The 22,237-nt window shown below is 45.9% G+C and overlaps 1 protein-coding gene and 1 non-coding gene across 2 annotated transcripts in view; one reads left to right on the top strand and one right to left on the bottom strand.

The window, feature by feature from the left end:
• LOC136144905 (suppression of tumorigenicity 18 protein) overlaps window positions 1–22,237 on the bottom strand; it is an 81,533-nt gene that overhangs the window by 6,592 nt on the left and 52,704 nt on the right. Inside the window, exons 11-17 of the mRNA XM_065902884.1 lie at window positions 20,034–20,279; window positions 11,363–11,478; window positions 7,373–7,435; window positions 6,546–6,614; window positions 5,963–6,025; window positions 5,781–5,861; window positions 3,903–4,124 (exon numbers count right to left, since the gene is read on the bottom strand). Coding sequence (XP_065758956.1) covers window positions 3,903–4,124; window positions 5,781–5,861; window positions 5,963–6,025; window positions 6,546–6,614; window positions 7,373–7,435; window positions 11,363–11,478; window positions 20,034–20,279 — 860 coding nt within the window. The remainder of the gene's footprint in view (window positions 1–3,902; window positions 4,125–5,780; window positions 5,862–5,962; window positions 6,026–6,545; window positions 6,615–7,372; window positions 7,436–11,362; window positions 11,479–20,033; window positions 20,280–22,237) is intronic.
• On the top strand, window positions 2,864–2,936 carry TRNAG-CCC (transfer RNA glycine (anticodon CCC)). The gene has a single exon. It is a non-coding gene; the product is annotated as a tRNA-Gly (tRNA).

The following is a 22,237-nucleotide window of genomic DNA, read 5'->3' as shown; positions in this document are numbered from 1 at the left end:
AAGTTCCAAAAAAAAAAAAAAAAAAGTGACCTGTGGGAGGCTGGTAACAAGATGGATGTTAACACCTCCAGAGAGTTCTCTGACTCTATCCTTGAGGGTCTGGGTTATCCAGACAACATGGGGTGAGAGGAGCGGTTGTGTGGATGGTCAGTGAAGCCCCACAACCACGGGACTGACATCTAGTACAGTTCATGACAGATGCGAGACTCCGGTCTAAAAATGCCACTGCGGGCTTCCCTGGTGGGCCAGGGGTTGAGTCCGAGCTTGCAATGCAGCGAGCACAGGTTCCATCCTGGTGGAGGAACTAAGATCCCACATGCTCATGGCGGGGCCAAGAAAATTTTTAAAAACACTAGTGGGTATTTTCTATCTCCTGGGATATGAAACAAATCCTAAATTTAAGAAAACTGGGGCTTGACAATATTTTTAAAGTTCCTTTTTCTTTTGAGGAGGCCAGGTCCTCCCCAAGGCTCAGTTCTGCTGCTCAGGGAAAGGGAAGGTTAGCCAGGCATCACCTTCAGGGTCTGGGCTATGTGTTGTAAAGGCAGAAAAGATGTGCTTTTTATGGCTTGGACTAAATTCACAGTGCTACTGAAGTACAGAAAGGTAATTTTAAACTATATCTTTGTCTGCCCTGTTATAATGAAATTGCAGGCGACACATTTGTGTGAGGGACACCCCTCTATAATATATTAATAATCCTCAATAAAATGAGAGTTACATGTAGTAATAAATGAGTTATATTTAGTCCCAAGACTTCTGATTTTCAGCTTTGAACATCTATGAGTGTGTGCGTTTGTTTGTGTATTTAATACACCATTCGTCACCTCAGTTGCTATTCTTTCAAAGTGGAGGTTTGTAACATGAAGACGCAAAGCAAGGTTGTAAAGTAATTAGCATGTAACCCTGATGCTAGAAAAGATTGAAGGCAGGAGGAGAAAGGGGCGGCAGAGAATGAAACGGTTGGATGGCATCTCTGCCTCAACGGAGATGAGTTTGAGCAAACTCCAGGAGATAGTGAAGGACAAGGAAGTCTGGCGTGCAGCAGCCCACGGGGTTGCAAAGAGTCAGACACGACTTAGTGACTAAACAGTAACAACAAACACAGCCCTGACGTCATGCACATGTAACGGTTCTCTAGGCAAGCTTCGTAATTATTCTCCTTTTGCTGAATCTTAAATGAGAAAAGTTACAGACCGTGCCTTAGAGGATGGCCAAGAGAAATCTGCAGGAGTGTTTGCCTGGTGGTTGGAAGGAGCCAGGAAACAGCAGGGGTGGGCTGAGACCTAGCTCAGAAGAGCTTTGTGTGAGCTGTGCCCGGGGGCAATTCTTGAACGTCTCTGCACAAGGATTTGTCTGTCAACAGAGGCAACCATAGCGCCTGTAGCTCATGGGGTTTGTGAGGGTTTAAAGGAATAAACAGTGTGAGGAACTTAGTTGGAACAGGCTCTCTGCCAGGACAGAGCAACCTGGATAGCGGCGGGCCTTTGGCAGAGATGGGAAAGACAATCGAACCACGTCAGGATGTTAGGGGAGAGAACAGGACAGATAAAGGCGTATCGTGGGTCAGTAGTGTGATCCTAGCACAAGTCATTCCGACTGTCATGAATTATTGCATACCTGCACATACATTAATACAACTGTACAAAAGGGAAATGAAATAGTCTGTGTCAAACACTTATTATGTGACAGGCAATAAGCTAGGCATTTTATTATACCACTTGTATGAAATTCCATACAGTGTTAAAAGAAAAGCATTCCACCTCAAAGAGAACTTCCCCAGGTGACGTTCAGGCTCTCTGAGTAGCAAGACTGAAAAGCAGTGAAATCTGAATTATTCATTTGTCTAAACTCTTAATTGTTTCTCTTCTATAAAATAATATCTCTGCATTAATATTGCAGCCTATACTTTTTGAGCTCTTCATTTCCCTTTTCATGTTATGAAATAAACGGTCTGTACATAGATACACACAATGCATATCTGCAGTTGAAAGAACAGCCTTGAGGGGTTTACCACGCATTTACCTGCAAACACAGAACACGCTTTCAAGCCTCACCAGCCCTGTAGCAAGAGCTGTCTCGTGGCCCCCAGAGACGGCCACTGACTCCAACTATAGAGGAATAATTACCTGACTCTTTAAAAATGGAATTTTGCTATGTGTTTTTTCACTTGGTGGAAATAAAATCACATCACACGTGTCCCTCGGTACTGAGTCACTCAGTCCCTGCTCCAGTCCTCGAGGCGCCTTCAGGTCCACACAAATCGGCAGCCTGCACGTGGAACCACTGCTGTTTCCTGTGCTTCGGGGACCATGGTGGGGGGTGGGTGGGGGGCCAGTGGGGGGCTGGTGGGGGGGCAGGTGGGCCCCAGCCTGGAGTCAAGGGAGTGGACTTCCTGGGATACGTCTGTCTCCGGCTCCAGGTTCAGGAGGGTCTCTGGGGCTGAGTCAGCAGCTGGATGGCAGGGCACCCTCGCTCGCCTGCCCCATTACACCTGATGCATCAGCTTCCTGACACAGTTCTTCCAGCTCCTCCTCCTCCATCCACAGCCCTGAGGGTCCCTGCACCCTCATCAGGCCATGGTGTCATCACGGAAAACTACCTGGGAGTTCACAGAGAATTCTAACTGAGGGACGCGCTTGCCACCGTCCAGCATTGATGTTTCATTATTGATGCCAACGTGGATTGTTACAGGCTCTGTGATAAGGAAGCATGACCGCTGTGGAGCCCGTGTGCCCCTCGGCTCACCTGATTTGTGAGATGACAGTGCAGACCCAGCAGAAAACAGTGTGTGCTGCTGTGAACGTGATCAGGCATCTGAGAACCGTCAGAAAAGAAACCACCAGAAGAGTTCAGGGGCACTTCCCTGGTGGTCCAGTGGCTAAGACTCTGCACTCCCAATACAGAGGGCCCAGGTTCAATCCCTGGTCAAGGACCTAGATCCCAAAGGCCGCCACTAAAGATCCTATATGTTGCAACAAAGATCCAGCACAGCCAAATAAATCTGTAAGTAATAAATAAATGTTAAAGGATAAAGAATCCAGGTTCCTCTACAAGCAGGTGTGACTCTCGGAGAAGAGAACCTCATTTCCCGACACACAGACATGCACCTGGGAATGGAATCGGCTTTGCTGTGTTTGCATCCTGCCCATGAGCAGAGCGCCAGGACTCCCTCGTGCTTCATTAGATCTTAAATCTGCATCATGAACCACGGCCCCACGATGGGAAGGGCACAGTGCCAGGAGAAGCGTGCAGGAACCCTCCAGGTCCTCTCCTTGGGGTGGAATGAGGACGACACCTGGGCTAGGATCAGTGCTCCTGGCCACGGGCCAGGGTGAAGTACATGCCACTGAGTGAAGAAGGAGCTGAGTACTTGGGAAGCTAGAAAGGCTTTTCTAAACCTCTCCTGCCCTCTGTGTACTTAGCAGCGGTGGCTGTGTCCTTTGCTTTCTGGCTGCTGGGGATGAATCACAGCTTCCCAGCTGCAAACTATCTACCATTTGGTCTGAAATGGAGCCAGTTCGTGAGCAGAAGGGAATGACATCAAGGAGTAAAGTGAAGCTTCACAACCATATGACATCAGAGAGTTGCTGTCACCACCCAGAAGTAAAACAAACCCTTGAAAGACAGAACCATCCGAAAAACAGTGGCATGAGCAACATTTTAGGATAAAAGACACAAGCACATTTTCGAAAGTACCTGAAAACCGAGCAGGGAATTTCAGAAATAGAGGAAAGAACATTTTCCATCCTTCAAACTGTTCTAATATCTCTCAGGCAAGACTCATTGCTCGAAATCTAAGGTGCTCATTGCCCAAACATTCCTGACCTGGGGGGTCTCTCCCCCCAACCCAGGAGGTGACAATCAATCATAGCAACCACATGACAGACAGCAAAGCTCACCTCCTGTGGGTGACGAACACGTTGTTGACATGGCCCAGCCCATTGCAGCCTGGCAGGGGGCAGTGAGGAAGCTCCTGTTTGTTCAGTTTCCAGGAGAGGGGTGCCCCATTGAGCAGGTTCTCCTTCTGTCTCTTGGCAGCCAGGGGACATCCAGATGCCGTGCGGTGGGATGTATATTTACCTGATATATGACCTTGGCCATCACACCCAATCACAGGGCATCTAGAGAGACACAGCACAGTCATTAGCTGCTGGGGGAAATGAGATAACCCAGGTGAGGTGCTGTGACGTAATCGAGGAGGCGATGGTGAGTTCAAATCACACAGGAATCAACTGAGGGAGATGACAGGGTTTACCAGATGTCTGGTAGATGCTGTCTACCTTCGACCAGGGAGACAACAGATCCTGGCAATAACAATGGTCCCCAGGCTCTGAGCTAAGCAACTGTCATACATCATCTGGAGGAGAGAGCTGCCGTCCCATTTTATCATGTCATTGTGCCAACTCCCTTCAGTCATGTCCAATTCTTCCTGACCCTATGAACTGTAACCCACCACGCCCTCTGTTCAAGGGACCCACCAGGCAACAATACTAAAGTAGGTTGCGATGCCCTCCTCCAGGGGATCTTCCCAACCCTAGGATCAAACCCGCATCTCTTAATGTCTCCTGCGTTAGCACAGAGGTTCTTTACCACTAGCGCCACCTGGGAAGCCCATCCCATGTTATAGGTGGGGAGAATGAGATTTTGAAAGCTCAGGGAACCTGCCACCCAGTTTACAGGGAGTGGAGGCTAGTTTGTGGCCACATTCTCAGCTTCAGAAACAACCAGGGAAGCACCTGGTTACTGGTTACATTGCCTCCAGACAAAGTTCAGTTCAGTTCAGTCGCTCAGTTGTGTCCGACTCCTTGTGACCCCATGAACCGCAGCACACCAGGCCTCCCTGTCCATCACCAACTCCCGGAATCTACCCAAACCCATGTCCATCGACTCAGTGATGCCATCCAACCATCTCATCCTCTGTCGTCCCCTTCTCCTCCTGCCCCCAATCCTTCCCAGCATTAGGGTCTTTTCCAATGAGTCAACTCTTCGCATGAGGTGGCCAAAGTATTGGAGTTTCAGTTTCACCATCAGTCCAGACAAAGACTGAGGGTCTAAATGTTAACAGCCTCTCCTGCATCACAGAGCCCATGGCTCAAAAAATAGGAGATTTGGTTTCCAAATGTCTAAGGGTTTCATGTTGTAGAGCAAAAATTGGTACATTTCCACACTTGTCTCTGCATCCATCACCCAAGTGAAAGTGCGAAAGTGTTAGTCTCGTCAGTCATGTCTGCTTCTTTGCAACACTACGGACTGTAGCCCACCAGGCTCCTCTGCCCATAGGATTCTCAGGTGAGAATCCTGGAGTGCATTGCCATGTTCTCCTGCAGGGGATCTTTCTGACCCAGGGATGAAACTCACATCTCTTTTGCATTGGGAGGTGGGTTCTTTACCACTAGTGGTACCGGGTAAGCCCATCACCCAAGGCTTGAGGCATATTTCTCAGAGGAGGGAATTCAGTTTAGACAAAATTGTGTCTAAGGCAGAATGGAAGTTCCAGGGGAGGTGCAGCCACGTTGATGACACCAGGGCACATCCCCAGGAGATTTCCTTTTGGAACAAACTGAGAAAATAAACCCACCACGCCTTCTGCAGCATCCAAGAACTGAGCGAGCAGAGCGGGGAAGGGGAGGTTTCCTTCAGCCCCTGATAACTCTGTCTGTGCTGTTCCAGTGCTTGTGATGCTCATGATGCTGGGTCCCCAGCCACCTCCCAACCTGGATCCCAAGTCCTGCCCACTGACCCTCACGAGGCTTCTGCACTGAACCCAGGTCGCTTACTTGAGTTCAGGGTCTTCCTTTTCTTCCTTCGTAGGAGTCACCTTGACACCACCTTTCCTGGCCCGAGGGCAGCCGGACAGGCTGAAACAGGGACCCAACAAAGAGCAAGAGAGAAGCGTGTGATCTCACAGCATGTTGCCGCCCCGCTGATCTCCATCTCAGGGGGCAGGGGTCTGTCCTACCTGCGGTGGGAGGCATAGTTTCCGGTCACGTGCCCTGAACCGTCGCAGCCTGGGGTAGGACACCTGGAAAAATGAAAGCAGAGCTGGGGTCTCGTGGGCGTGGCGGGGGTGGGTCCCACCATACAGCACAGAGCCAGGTATTCAAAAGCAGGATGAGCCGATTCTGGGGGGCTCTTTTTGCTTAAATATGACTGGTTTTGGCTAAGAATCTATTTTTAAAATGGAAATGCTGGTATGTAACTACTGCCCAATGCTTGGGAGAAACCGTATCTGCTGTTATCCTGCATTCTTCTTTTCATCTTTTTAAACCTTATTTTGGAATGACCTGAGATTTGACCCACAATTTACCACTGGACGCCTGTCAACATCAGGCAAAGTTCTCATCTTTTTCTCAAGTCCGGTACATTTCCAAGGCCAGTACATTTACAGGCCAGTAAACGAACTAAACTAAATTTCAGGGACTTGGTTTTAGTTGTGGACTTTTGGTGAGAGAGTACGTGGTTGTGATTTACTAAAGTGCCATCTGCCCCTAGTTAGGACCACCCTGGCCAGATATAGGTGCGGAGGTTGGGTCTACACTTACTTGAGCTCCTGAGAGTTGGCTGCCATGAGGGATTTCAGGGTCTTATCTGCCAGGGGACATCCAGAAACACTGAAGAGGGAGGAGAGAGGCAAAAACAGAGATATACTGCCACACTCAGGCCCGACCCGGGGGCAGCCTCAGCTTGTGAACAAACCCATGTTCAACCCATGGACAGGGAAAAAGAAGCAGGTCTGAACCCGGGTTTGCTGCTCTAGCTGGATCAGGCTTTGGACACCTGGACTACTTCTCATAGACTGTGGTTTGCTATTTACCAAGCCAGGGGCTTTACCCAGGGACACCCAGACCCTAGTGATGACCGACCCAGAGAACCCTCTGTCTGAATCCTGAGGCATGGTGCTCAGGGTTAAAGCCACGGCCAGAGGGACAGCGAGCCACACAGTGACGCGGGAGGGTGGAAGGGCCGAGCTCCCACTGTCTGCTCCGCTGTCTCTTTAATCCTGCACCAGCCGCCTGCCCCGGGGAGGAAGTCCCCACAGCCTGAAGGGTCAGCCCAGTCGCTGCTTTCCTACCCAGGTTTCATGTAAAGCTAAACGGGACCACAGCCTGAGGTGAACCCTAACTTCTGGGCTGTAGCCTGCACCACAGGATCAGGAAGTCATTTTTGATCACAAAAGTATAATTTCTTTACAACATGAGTAGAAAGAGTGAAGATTTAAGTTAGCTTTATTTCTGAAAAACAAAATGAGCCAAACACCCAACTAACTCAGCCTCCAGTTTCTGATGGAGAATGTCTTTCTAGAAGGGGTGAGGACGAGTCCTTGAAGAGGATGGGGTGAGGGAGCCTGACCCAGCAGGCGGTGAGTTACCTGCGGTGAGATGCGTAGTTGCCCGTGACGTGGCCACTCCCATCGCATCCTGGTGTCGGACAGCTGGGTCAATAAAAACAGAATCAGGATTAGGTGCATTCATGGGGGCACTGGCTCTGCCTGGCTGGTCATGAATGTGGTAGCTTATCTTTTAAGACCAGTTAACACATGTGAGATGTGCAGAAGCTAAAGTAACTAAGGAACTAAGGATGTAGCTATATAAGAACCCAGAGATTCGCTAAGAAGAAACTTGTATGGGCTGAGCTGCTCAGTTATGTTTGACTCTTTGTGACCTCATGGACTGTGGACCACCAGATTCCTCTGTCCATGGAATTCTCCAGGCACGAATACTGGAGTGAGTTGCCATTTCCTCCTCCAGGCGATCTTCCTAACCCAGGCATCAAACCCGTGTTTCCAGCATTGGTAGGTGGCTTACCACTGAGCCACCTGGAAAGCCCAAGAAGAAACTTATGGTCCTGAATTATGAGCTTCCAGCCTTGTATCAGTTCTCTGAGTCAGAATGATGCCAGAAAGCGATGCTAAAATGTGTGTTCTGGTGATGGGTGAGAGTCAACAGTCAATGCTGTTCTCATTCTTTGAAAATAAGAGTTAAAAAATAATTATTATAAACCCATGCTTTATCATGATAGCAGCTCTTAGGAATACTGGTACCAACTACATCACAGATTTCAGAAAGTTTTGTAAATTTTTAAAGAGAAAGATAATGTTGTAGCTTCATAAACATGTTAGAAATCACCTGAAAAAGATCTTTGAAAATATGACCTATGGCTGACACGTAAATTGACATTTCAGATGGGAAAGCTGCTGATAGTACAGAAATAGGTGAGAAGTTTAGTTAATAAAGCTGTGATCAGTTTTATCCTAAGGTTTGAACCCACTGAAGACACTCATGAATCAACAACCTAAGCAGTAGTGTCTCCCACCCACCTGTCCAGAGTCTGTCCCAGGCACTTCATTCATCTGAGAAGCTGGTCACATTCTGTGTATCTTATGTGTGGTTTAAAAATAATGAAAGAGGATAGTTATCCTGAACAGGTTTACTCCCATAGTTAACAGGTTTCTTAGCCATTTATTTTTCTCTGACACTGCTAAAATGTTGCTGGGGTGAGCAGATTGACCCCCACCCACTCAGTGATCTTTATGACGGTGCCAATAATCACAGGAAGCATCAGCTACTGATGTTCTAGGCACCCTGCCTTATGGAGAGATTTACCCATGTGTGGAATCAGACTCTGTCCCTTTAGAGGGGTACCTGGGGATAGTCTTATGACATTCAAGATTTCTGAAATGTCACCTTCTCAGTATATTTTTCCTGTAAGCTACTTTCCAATAGTTCTCAGTTATTCTAAAGAAACCATACAGGAAGAACACCTCCACCTCTCGGGAGAGGCCTAATTTTCAGAGCTTGATCTGAGCTAAACCAGCCAGCTCTCTGCCCACCACCTTCTTAGACAGAATGATGTTCTAAGGAAAGGAAGGAAAATTCAAAACTACAAATATATGCAAACAAAAAAAGAGAACAACAATTCACATCTGAGCTGAGTTATCCCGCAAGTGCCATTTGCCCGCTCAACAGAGAAACAGTCTTTTCTGATCATTATGCAGCTGGAATATTCAGAGCGTGAGGGATGGCTTATAACGGCCTGGGAATTCCCACTTTGGAAATACATCGCCACCTGGTGTGCCAAAACAGCATTGCGTTTATTTTGTTTCACTTTAAATTTTATTTCTATTTTTTAATCATCCTTATTAATACTGCCAGGAGAGGCAAAGAAGTGCCAATGATTTTTAAACCAGACAGTGATAAATTACTTAGAAAGTGTACTGATAAAGCATGCATTTAGGAAGTATAATGATAAAGCATGCATTTAAATAGTGGCTAATTATTTTGTTTAAGCTTTGTGCTTTAAAGAGGTCAAGCAATAAAGCAAAGGCTGAAGGAGTGACATAGTAGGAAAAATTGATACGTTGGGCTCTGATGGCTGGGTTAATTTACAGATCTTCAATGAGAAACCTTACACAGTAACATGTACCAGTTGGGTGATACGTTCTGGGAAGATTTGCAAAGGAAAGCGTCAGTTTAGAGAAAGGAAACCAGCTAGTTCCCTCAGTAAGTGGCGCTCAAAATCTAAATGAATTTATGTTGATCCCACAGCATCGAAAAATCTGTTCTAGCCAGTTTCTAGTAAGCAATTAAGGTACATTTACCGGTTAGAAACATGAAGCATAATAAGGACTGGGTGAGTTGTTTACAGAACCCATGTGTGACACAGGGTTGTGGGAATGCGTGGTACCCACCCCAGTGCTCACCTGTCCCGAAACAAGAGGAAAACCACAAGGCCTCTAAGGAGTTCATTTCCTAGGAATTCATGACTACATTCCGAAAATCATTCACCACATTTTCGGAGCCCTTTCCCTTTGCACCAATGAGAAGGACCCGTGACAAAATAATTGCACTTCATTTTTCTGTCCAACATGGTGATGCAGGTTAATCATCAGTTTTTCACACTACATTTAGTTTGAAATGACTCTGGAAATTTCCAAAATCTGCCTTCAAAGGATAAACATTGACCCTTTTTGAGGATCTTTGAGATAATATGCAGAAACAAAATCCATACAAAAATTTTAGAAACTTGACTAGCAGGCCACGAGGACGTAAGTAGATGACTGCCCAAGTCACCTCCCAGAGGGTACAGTGCTCAGTGACGCTCAGGCATCAAGAAACATTATTCTTGTAAGGGAACCGAATGCTTGGGCGTTCTGCCTTTTCTGCTTTGACTCCGTTGAATTTCCTGTGGCATTTGAAACCACCAAGGGCCCAGGTGGGAATTTTCTGAGTTCTCAGCTCCCATGACCATCACTTTCCTCCTTGCCCCCAGGTCTGTTTTCTTTGTGGGCGTCTCTGACTCTCTCAGGTCCCAGCAGGACGCATGCTCTCGAATTCTGAGATGAGCACTCTGTCCCCTTCCTTCTATATGTCTTCCCCAGAGGCACCGTCTCCCAGGCCACATCTCACGTCTGCATCTCTAGTTAACGTTTTAGATGATCTTTCTGAGCCCAGACGGTCCCCCACGTGCACACGGCCTCAGAAGAACTCGGCATACTGCTCATTCCCAAATAGCCCAGCACGAGCTCATGTTTCCGCTCAAATATCCTATGGTCTGTTCATGGAAACTTGCAACCAGGCCATCTTCTCCGGGCCCTTGTCCTGCCCCCGCCTTCTGACTCTGTCCCTGTCTCTCTCCAGGCCGCCTGGTGCCAGGGCTCAGTGTAGGGCCTTCTGGTCCAAGAAACGCTTCCTGATGGAGAGCCCACTGCAGCTTGACCAGTACTACCTGCCTGGGTCTTTCAACTCTCCTGAGTCACAGAACTCCTTGAGAATGTAACAAAAACCATGAACTCCCTTCCCAAATAACATTCTGCAGGGAGTTTTAAAAGTTTCTGGGCTTCCCTGGTGGCTCGGATGGTAAAGAATCTGCCTGCAATGCGGAGGACCTAGGTTTGATCCCTAAGATGGGAAGATCCCCTGAAGACAGGAATGGCAACCCACTCCAGTATTCTGGCCTGGAGAATTCCATGGACAGAGGAACCTGGCGTGCTACAGTCCTTGGGGTCACAAAATGTCAGACACAGCTGAGTGACTAACACTCATGCAGACTACCTCTAGCCCTAACTTGACTCCTCTGAGGTCAGGGAATGTCAGATTAAGATCTCTGATCAGAATGTAAACATTTCTAATTGTTTTGCATATTTTGTTTTTCAGTTTGACTTTTAATTCCCTTAGCACAAAATCGAGTCATGCACCTTTTTCCATAATCTTCTTAGTTCTGAGTAGAGGTCTAGATACACACAGAATATTTAACCATCGGTCAGTCGAAATTGCCCTAAAACAGTGCCAAGTCAGCTCCATAAGCCAAGGTGTAATGGCTTCGATCAGTAGTCTCTATTCTAGAACCATATGTCACTCACGTGATGAGTTCTTTCTTGAGATCTCTGGTGTGGAGCTTGGGTTTAGGGCTTGGTATAGAGGCCTCTCCAGAGAACTTCTTTTCCTCTACATTTTCTAGAGAGCTCACTGGGTCTTTCTGGAAATAAAAAATACAGAAGCACACAAGGTATTAGGAAACCCTGGAAAAACAATTGTATTTGAAGTCATCGGGGTCAAACCTGAGTCTTGGCTTAAAGACTTAGATGACATCCCTTACTGGATTTGTACACAAAATAAATAAGTTAATAAGGGTACACCCGGACTGCCATGGACCTTTATCCTTGGTAAAGAGTGAGAAATTATAACTCACAGGCACAATTTTTAAAAGTTCACATGTTGGCAGAAAAAACTACAGAGGAATTTCTCGAGCTATGTAAATAAGTTAATATCTTAATGTATTAACTTCAATATATTTCAAGCTTTACAGTATAATAAACATTTCCTAGAGAACATGGAAATAGTTCTTTAGGTACATAGCGTGCAAGTATGCTAAGTCACTTCAGTCATGTCTGACTCTTTGTGACCCCACATACTGTAGCCCACGGGGCTCCTATGTCCTTGGGATTCTCCAGGCAAGAACACTGGAGTGGGTTGCCATGTACTCAGGAGTCACTGGTAAAACAAAAGTAATTCTGCAAAAAATGAATCACACAAATTTTTAAATAGAGAATGAAGAAGTAAATTTAGCTTATTAGAATGTCCTTCCTGATATGCGGATAAGATTTAAACTATTTGCTTAAATGCATAGTGGCTGAGTCCACAATGTCTCGGCAGCTTTTAGCTTGATTTTTCTGGACACCTGTTTTTAGTCTCACATCAGTCACTTCCTGTTTTCCTTAAACTACCTCTTTTGCTAAGTTGGTTTTTTTCTCATGTTTTTACTCTCTGGATGGACTGTCTTGTTGGATTATCATTAATTTTCATGGTCTCCTTTTAAGCTTAGTACTGATCCTGATTTCATAAGGAAATCTCATTGATCCTTTTACATCACTTATTTACCATCTGATATATTATTGTCAGACAACTAATGATGGTTTCACTCAAACACATAATTAGTTTACTTTTATCATTAAGCTTATATTCAGTAAATGTAATATTTTTTGGATTTAATATTAAAATCAGGTTAACTACTATTTTAAAAAAAAACTGTCTCCTAAATCTCAAAAGTATTGATCCATTTAAGATGAGAAAACAATTTTGAGTTACTGAAGGCAAATCTCATTTAAATCACATGGACATGACATTGCAAGGATAAATACAATTTTAATCATTCTGATTTGACACTCAAAATCAATGGAAAAACAAAATCTGTGGATTTTCCCAATCTAAGAAAAATTCTAAGCCTTGATCTCAGTTATAAAGACAAATGTAATTTCCTTCATTAATTACTTGGATGACAGTTCAATCGATTATTTTACATAAGATCACACAGTGGTGAAAAAATGTGAATGACCTCAAAGGAACAGGATCTTCAGAGCAAATTAATAAAACCTGATTTGGTTTAATTTCTTTTTTCATATTATTTTTAATACTGAGTATTCCATTTTAAATTATTGATAAATGTCTGAAACTAGTAGCAGAAAATCATACACCACTAAAAAACAAAGAGAAATGGGTGCTTGATGATCAGTGTCTATTAAGGTACAAGGAGAAGGGTTATTTTAATGCTGCTTCTGTGAAATCTATAGAAAACAAGTGAAAGATGCTTATCCTTTTCACCTTTCACAATGTGACTAGAGTGAAGCAATTCCTAATTATAAGACCTTAAACTGGATACACTATTTTTTAAAAAATAATGTTTGTTACTTATTTGCTGTGCTGGGTGTTCATTACTGCCTAGGTTTTTCTCTAGTTGTGATGAGCAGGGGCTACCCTCTAGTTGTGGTACATGGACTTTTCATTGCAGTGGCTTCTCTCGTGGAGGGAAGCTTGTGGGGTGCAGGCACTAGGCGCACAGGTGCTTCAGTAGTTGCAGCTCCTGGGCCCCAGAGCACAGGCTCAGGAGTTGGGTCGTACGAGCTTAGTTCTGAGATACGTGGGCTCACCCTGGACCAGGGATCGAACCCGTATCTCCTGCATTGGCAGGTGGATTCTTTACCACTGAGCCACCAAGGAAGCCCCCAGATACACTATTATCCATTTCATTTGGAGGTGCCTGGATTCAGCATGGGTAGTGTTTTCCACTATAATTCACAAAACCTCTGGGCCTTTTGAAAGTGGATACAAATGTATATCCAATGACCTCTTCTGCTAAGTTGATATTTTGTAATGCTTTTTACTCACTGGATGTAATTGCTATTAACTGATCCAAAAGCAATGTTGGATCATTACTAATTTTCATGGCCTTCTTTTCAGTTTAGTACTGATCCTGACTTCACAAGGAAGACAAAGAACAGACTTTGTTTTCCTGTTCAGATGCTAGATTTTTCACAAAAATGGCATAAAGCAGAAAAGAGCTATTTTATTATTTTCTTTGTGATAGAAATGAGCAAAGTATATCTAAGAAGGCATATACATTTACAGATGAACATATAAAGGTTATCAGTTGTTGTTTGTTGAATCTGCACATTGTAGAAGACAAGGGAATAAGATTTTGAAAGAAATAATCAGCTATGAAAGCTTAACTTACTTGACTCAAATACATTCAAAATTAATTCTAGCAGAATATATGGTATTTAACTTAGCACAGTAAAATGTAGTGCTGTTTCAACAGAATAATTTTATTGGATATGACTTTTGAAATATTTTGCAACTTCTTTAAAAAATTATGGACTCAGGTATGCAATCGCATCATGAAATAATTGTCTCTCCCTTCCTCCTTTTTTAATTCTTTGGCTCAGCATTCTACCTCTAGAAACTTGCAGAGAGCATATGTATTAAAATACAGGTGATTATAAGAATGTTTAATTTTGTTACAGAAGCATTGTATATCATATAAACTCCTAAATTGCATACCATAAAAAATATGTCAACATCATTTGTCAGATTTTTTTTTCAAAATTTATAGTATCCTTTTGAAAATAATAATTTATATTGGAGATACATAAGAGAAAATGTGGCATACATATATGTCTGTGTTTAGAGAGTGCATGGGTGCGATGAAATTCCTTTAATGTACAAATAAGAGTTTATATTGATTTTAGTAAAAACCAGAACATAATGAGAGCATGAATAACAGATAATAGCATCTGGCACTTTTAACATCTGAAGTCTTTGGAGAACTGACAGTTGAACAAAACTGACAGCTCTAGTTATTTCTCAGCACTTTCCTTTCGAGATAGTTTGAGATTTTTCCAGATTCAGGATTTTTTTTTTAGGGGGCATCTGGACAGGCTATTTCACTGAGAGAGACAGACAATATTTTCTGAAAATTACCACCAAAATTAAGCAACTGTTGTGCATATGAACAAGATAACAATGAATTAGAAATAATCGCCCAGTTTCTGGTCATGGGTACAGGCGTGAGTGTCGTGTGGGGTGGGGGGTGTGGGAGGTATGGGGGTGTGGGGTGTAGGGGGTGTGTGGTGTGTGGTGTGAGCGTGTGGGGAGTGTGGGGTGTGTGGGGTACAGGGGGCTGCGGGGCATGAGGGCGTGTGGGGTGTGGGGAGTGTGGGGTGTAAGGGGTGTGTGGGGTGAGGGTGTGTGAAGTGTATGAGGTGTGGGGTGTGGGGAGTGTGTGGAGTGTGTGGGGTGTGGGGTGTAAGGGGTGTGTGGGGTGTGTGGGGTGTGTGAGGGTGTATTGGGTGTAGGGTGTAGGGATGTGTGGGGTGTGAGGGGGTATGTGGGGTATGGGACTATGTGGGTGTGGGGTATGAGGTTGTGTGAGGGGGTGTGGAGTGTGTGGGGTGTGGTTATAGGGGTGTGTGGAGTGTGTGTGGAGTGTATGGGGTGTGGGGTGTAGGGGTGTGTGGGGCGTGAGGGGGTATGTGGGGTATGGGGCTGAGTGGGTGTGGGGTGTGAGGTGTGTGGAGTGTATGGGGTGTGGGGTGTAGGGGTATGTGGGGTGTGTGGGAGTATGTGGGGTATGGGGCTGAGTGGGTGTGGGGTATAGGGGTGTGTGGGTGTATAGGGTGTAGGGGTGTGTGGGGTGTGAGGGGGTATGTGGGGTACGGGGCTGAGTGGGTGTGGGGTGTGAGGTGTGTGGAGTGTGTGGATGTGGGTGTGTGGGGTGTAGGGGTGTGTGGAGTGTGTGGGGGTATGTGGGGTATGGGGCTGAGTGGGTGTGGGGTGTAGGGGTGTGTGGGGTGTGAGGGGGTATGTGGGGTACGGGGCTGTGTGGGTGTGGGGTGTGAGGGGTGTGTGGAGTGTATGGGGTGTGGGGTGTAGGGGTGTGTGGGGTGTGAGGGGGTATGTGGGGTACGGGGCTGTGTGGGTGTGGGGTGTGAGGGTGTGTGGAGTGTATGGGGTGTGGGGTGTAGGGGTGTGTGGGGTGTGAGGGGGTATGTGGGGTATGGGGCTGAGTGGGTGTGGGGTGTGAGGGTGTGTGGGGTGTGTGGATGTGGGTGTGTGGGGTGTAGGGGTGTGGGGGGTTGAGAGCAGCCAGACCCCCAGCGCACCCTGGGACCCTGAGCACACCTCGGCGGAGTTCCCGGGGACCACAGCCAGGACCATCCGTCCCTGCTGTGCATGGTCACTGGCCATGTTCTGCACCCGGGCTCAGAACTCTGGTCCTGCCGGCCTGAGAAGCACCAGAACCACTGCAGCCTCCGCCACACACCCGGCCGGACACTATCTCATCATTATTCTCCTTTTTCTTTCCTTCCTGCTTTTTCTCAACATTTTCCAATTTTTGTGTGTATTATTTTCTTCTCCTTTTCTCCATTTACTTCCTTTTCTTCATTTCAGGGAATGCCAGGGCCATTACTTAATTTCTATATATGAAAAAAGAACAGCAAGTTCACTCCATCTGGCCTCAATTTCCTTCTCTAGAAACTTTGGTAATAATCCTGCTCTTCAGATTAGTCAGGAGAATGAGACACTGTACAGAAATCCGTATTCTGACTCAGTGTGGGCTCCCTCTGCTACCTTCACCACGAGGACACTGACTACCATCGACTTCTACAAAATAATAACTATCGAGCATCACATTGCTCATTCTGGGATTCAGGACAGAATGTGAAAAATACTCTCAGTTCGTAAATCACCTTGGCATGGACGCAGGAACAAAGAGCCGGGGTAAGGAACCATCCCGGGGCTTACAGGGATTCAGAAGCACTTCTGTGTGTGTCCCGCGGGGACAACTCAGTGCCCAACAATGAACCACCCACGCTCAGACCCTGACAATAGGCACTGAGCTTAAAAACCACCTTGTCAACTCAAACCTAGTGCAAGCTCTAGGACTCCAGGAACTCAGCATCTCCAAAGCCGTCTTTGTTCTTGTTGTAACATCGAACTTCCAGTAGCTTGTCAATCCCAGATGTCAGATGTGTGCTGTGTGCGAAGTCCCTTCAGTCATGTCTGACTCTTTGCAACCCCAGAGACTGTAGCCCGCCAGGCTCCTCTGTCCATGGGATTCTCCAGGCAAGAATACTGGAGTGGGTTGCCATTTCCTTCTCCAGGGGATCATCCCAACTCAGGGATTGCACCCACGTCTCTTATGTCTCCTGCATTGGCAGGTGGGTTCTTTGCCACTAGCTCTACCTGGGAAGCCCAGATGTCAGATACTCAGGTTGCAAATTGTAGCAGTGAGTCTGCACTAGCAGACCTAAAGGAAGTAAGCCACTCTGAAAAGAGCAGACATCTAATCTAAATGATCCATCTTCCCCATGACTGTGCTAGGACATCAGCTCCATCAGCATTAGATAGGAACGGACCCCAGCTGAATCCACAAAGCTCCCCAGATGACTCCTCACATGTTTCTAAAGAGAGAATATTTGTTATGAGACCACTTTCTGCTGAGTGATAAGATGTATACACAGCCAAGGCGGTCCCCAAGGTACCTACTTGACCTTCAAGTGGCAGGAGTGCACCCAGAATATAAGGGGTACCCTGCAGACATTGCTACAGAAATTATGGTGGTGGTTTATAGCTAAGTCATGTCCAACTCTTGAAACCCCATGGGCTGTAGCCTGCCAGGCTCCTCTGTCCATTTCCAGGGATTTTCCAGGCAAGAATATTGGAGAGGGTCACCATTTCTTTCTCCAGGGGATCTTCCTGACCCAGGGATCAAACTTGCATCTCTTGCATTGGCAGGCAGATTCTTTGCCACTGAGCCATCAGAGCCTATGTCAAATGACACAAAGACCCTGGAAGGGAGCAAGAACCCACTTTGCTTTGTTACTGATGGGGACTGGACTGGACGTCTGACTATGTGCAAGCAGAAAGGAGACTTGTGGTGAACACTGACCATGGCCAGTATACAGTGGGGTTGCAAGGATGAGGAAGAGAAAGTCCAAGCCCCCAGCATGTGGCACCAAGCCTCTCCAATGTGGGGGGTTTCATCCCAGTGGACTCGCTCAGGAACAGGGATGCACTAACGGTCACTCTGTAAGGGACCGTCCTCCATGCCACACATTTTTGATTGGACCCCACCTCCAGGTCTCATGCCTGGGATTAGGTGCCCTCCATTGGGAGTGGTTTAGCCAAGGGACTGGTTGGCAATAGGGGGTCTCCTGGACTGGGGGTGTCCCTGACTCAGGAGAATCACCATCCTTGCTCTCATCTGGTCTATGCTTCCAGAGGATCCACTCCCACCACCTCACCTCCACCTCGGACTCCAGTGTGGAATGATGGCAAATGTGAATGTACACACATTTCTGTGTGTACGCAACGACAAAAACGAGGTGTAACTTTGGGGACTTTGCACGAGCTGGACTGATCAGGGAATACGGAGGAGGACAGAGACACATGTTCACCAATTCTCCATCACCACCTGAAGCAAAACAGCTTCTTACAGTTTACAGGTCTGTTTTATATTAAAGTTGAATGTGTATGATTTAAAAAAGTTTTTCTAAAGTAGTTTTATGATAGATTAAGTCAAACCATCCCTAAATACTTGGGTGAACTTTTAAAAGCCGAGCAAAAGAACAGTGACTAAGCCCCACATGGCAGAATCTAACCAGAAGCTGCTGCAGTAGGAGACCCCTGCCCTCCTGGGAAGGTGTGACTGGTGGTGACGGAGACACAGACCTGCCTTGGGTCCTGGAGGCTCCTCCAGCCCCATTCCCAGCTACTCTGCACGCCTGCTCAGCTGCTCACTCACCCAGGAGCTTGGCTACAGGGTGGTCCTCCTACCAGACAGGTGTCCTACATCCTCGGGGCCAGTCTTACTGGACATGGGGATGCCAGGGAAAGTGCAGCAGGGGTAGGGAGGAGGGAAGGACAGAGGGGAACAGAAAACACCCCAATCTTGTGATCACTGCCACTGCCACTGACTCATGCCCAGAGATGTTAAGGAAGATGCTAAAGTCACACAGGGAACTATACTCAGTATTATGTAATAATCTGTAAGGGAAAAGAATCTGAAAAAGAATACACACACACATATGTAGAGTGGGTAGTGTTAGTCGCTCAGTAGCGTCCGACTCTTTGTGACCCCATGGACTGTAACCCGCCAGGCTCCTCTCTCCATGGGATTTCCCAAGCAAGAACACTGGAGTGGGTTGCCAATTCCTCCTCCAGGGGATCTTCTCGACCCAGGGATCGAACCCCAGTCTCCTGCATTGCAGGTAAATTCTTTACCATTTGAGCCACCAGGGAAGCCCACATATATGTACATGATATGTATATGTATGTGTACATTTATATGTATCTGAAGCACTGTGTTGTACTCTTGAAACTTATATGATATTGCAAACCAACTACACTTCAATAAAAGATAAAGTGTATGCTAAGATCAAATTAGCCTCCGTTCAAAGTCTCTGAGCTTCAAAAATCTGAAAAAGGGGGATGATGCTTACTTCCAAATGTCTACTTCAGTTCTTCAAATGTGTCAGCTGGCAAGCACCAAGCACTTCCCTAGGACAGACAGAATCGCTTGCAGGAAGGCTGGGGTCAACGTGCAGTGACCCAGAGTCTAACCAGTGGAGGGTGTGGCTGTGAACTCTTTGGAATGGCACTGAGTCAGGGCTCATCAGACCCATGTGGGGGCTCCAGCCATGAGAGGAAGCTGATGGCTTCCTACACAACATCTGACTTCTGGGGTGACGCCACCTCCAGGGATAACCCAGCCCACAACTCTGGGGTTGCCATCCTGGGACATCCGACAGCCAGGATCAGTCCCTGGACTACAGCTCTGCACGTAGGGATGCCCACACCGCCCCTCCGTGAAACCACGGAAGGGAATTTGACAAGAAGCATCCTTGTACCAGATTTGCTCTCGTGTTCCAGCCTGTGGTGCAGAGACGTGTGGGCTCATGGCTCACAGGCTGCTGCGTCCCCAGGATAGATGACACCACCTCTCAGCGCACACAACCCAATCCTTAACAGTGATATGACAGACACTAATGACATCTCGTTTTACGCAAGGGGTGGGAAATGTTGAATTCATTTGTAAATACCTCCTGAAATTTAAAATCATCGCTTTACCAAAATCGAAAACCAGCTACAGAATTACGTATTATCTAAATAGGATGGTGAGAAATGGTGCAGGAGGAATAAGTGGACCCCGCTGTCATGTTGTCTCCCACTTATTGATCGACACTGGAACAGTACCTCTTTCTCCTCCTCCGTCTTCCCGTGGGCTTTGCTATAGTTGATGGGCGCGTCCCAGCCTTCGTGGTCACACAGGGCCTGGTAGAAGGCGGCATTGACCAGAAGGCTGCTGGTTTTGAATGGGGAAGAGGAAGCGGTTGGAACAGAAGGATTAGTGGAAGTTAGGGGTGCGGCTTTGTCCAGGATTCGAGCTTTTTTCATGCTTAAGTCCAACGTGCCATTCTCATCCACTTCTATCTCGGCCCCCTGTATATAACAGGAAACAAAAAAACCATGTAAGCAGTTTGCAGTGGTAGCCTGGCCATGTGGGGCTTTTAAGGGATCATTTTAAATGCAAGCTTTTATGGAAGTATATCTGATTTTAAATCTCGCTTTCTGATTCGCTTTGGTTAATGTTCAATTCTTAGGCAGACTTTTCAGAGCAGCCCCATTAGGGAGTTTTGTGTTTCTGGGTTTAAGCAATGTAAGCCTAAATATAAGTAAGATGGTCCAAATACTAAATGCATAGCTTTAAATCTTCCTTCCTAATTTGCAGAATTATCACTTCCAATTCATCCTTTAAAGCATTAAAACTGGAGTTAATAAAGAGACACACTTTCCTCCTCCCAACATGAAAAACATGCAAAAAACAACCAGCTGGGAGAGAATTTTTATTGGGAAATATTAGAACCATATTAGATTACTGTGACAGTGACATTTTACCCTGGGTGACTTGAACCAGAAAAGCTTGGTTAACTCGTGGGGGGCGGGTTGGGGGGAGGTGGGCAGTGCACGCCTAGTTCCCCCTTGGGGCCATGAGGTGGCAGCTGGCAGCATGACCAGGGTGGGGGTAGGAGGTTAAGTTCTACGTTGAAAACTCCAGAATAAAGGTGATTATTTTCCAGATACTCAGTATGAGACTTTAATTCTGCCTCACGACGTTTCTCCTCAGGAGACCTTGGCTAAGCTTCGTTTTGTTTTTAAGGCTCAAGTGCCAACAAGGTCCCCATGCATCCTGGCCCTTCCACAAGTCACGTGCCCGAGGATGGTGTGCACGGTCCTGAATCACGAACGCTGCCAGACAGTAACTCCCAGGATGCTCGGAGAGTGAGCTTGTTACCCTCCTAAGTGGGTCAAAGGAATACCTTCCCGGTGTTCTCATTGCCATCCGTCAATTCACAACTAACTTCTAGACAATGTCTCTCCTCTGTTCCTTTTGACTGGAAAAGCAGGAGACTTCCCTGAATATGTTCCTAAGATCCTTAACAGTTACTTCGCAGGGGTTCATTTTAACCCCCCAGTTACACTCTGCCCTTACCCCTTCCCCAGTGTACTGCCACTGAATTAAAAAATAAAAGCATCTCTTCTGTCTGCTAGTTTTACCTGCAAAGTTTTTATTCTCAGTCTCTCAAGTAAAGATGCTTTACGATATCCGTGGGAGGTAAATACACTTCTAATGTATTTGTACTAAGATGCTTTCGTCCTGTCTTTCTGTCCTTTTTAGTAAATAGTTTAATCTCCTGTGATAGTTTTAAGCCCTGAATTTCACAGTAGAGCTTATCCAGGATAATAACTTAGTAACCACCACATCTTATGCCATCTGTATAATATCAAATACATTTTTATACCAGCATTAATAAACCTTAGTTACAAAAATCCAAGATATTAACCATATCTGTGCTGCACACTCTCTCCATGATACAATGCAGTCTGCCACATCACATCAAAACAACTTTTGGCTTCAACGCTGATATGTAACTATAGCAATGAAACAGAGCTATAGCAATCAAGTTTAATGGCCAATGTAAAGTAAAATGCTAAATATTGTAGTTGCTGACATTTTTTTCATAAAAAAATAAAAAACTTGGGTTAAGACTGCACAACCAACATTCACATAAAATTCCAGACCTCTGTGACAGATGGCTTAGGAAAAAGGAGCCACGTGACTGGGCTGCAGCGTTTTATAGTGCAAAACCCATAAATAGTGCAGATTCGAGCTTGCTGAAAAAAAAAAAAAACCAACTATTCCAAGACAACACCAATATATATTTTAGTTTTTACAGGAAAAAAAAAAAAACTTCCAATGAGTAAATGAGAAAAAAAAAACAGATTCTGAGTTGTGGTGGTTCTACATCTTGAGTAATCATGGGCTGATTGAAAAAAAAAAATCATTCCTAATGTTTGAACGAGGTGGTTTTCTGTGCCCCGTGCCCCAGCCGGCTGCT

Source organism: Muntiacus reevesi, chromosome 12 (assembly GCF_963930625.1).
Source record: "Muntiacus reevesi chromosome 12, mMunRee1.1, whole genome shotgun sequence".
NCBI lineage: Eukaryota > Metazoa > Chordata > Mammalia > Artiodactyla > Cervidae > Muntiacus > Muntiacus reevesi.
Note: the sequence above shows the minus strand (reverse complement) of the source record. Positions and strands in the feature narration are given on the sequence as shown.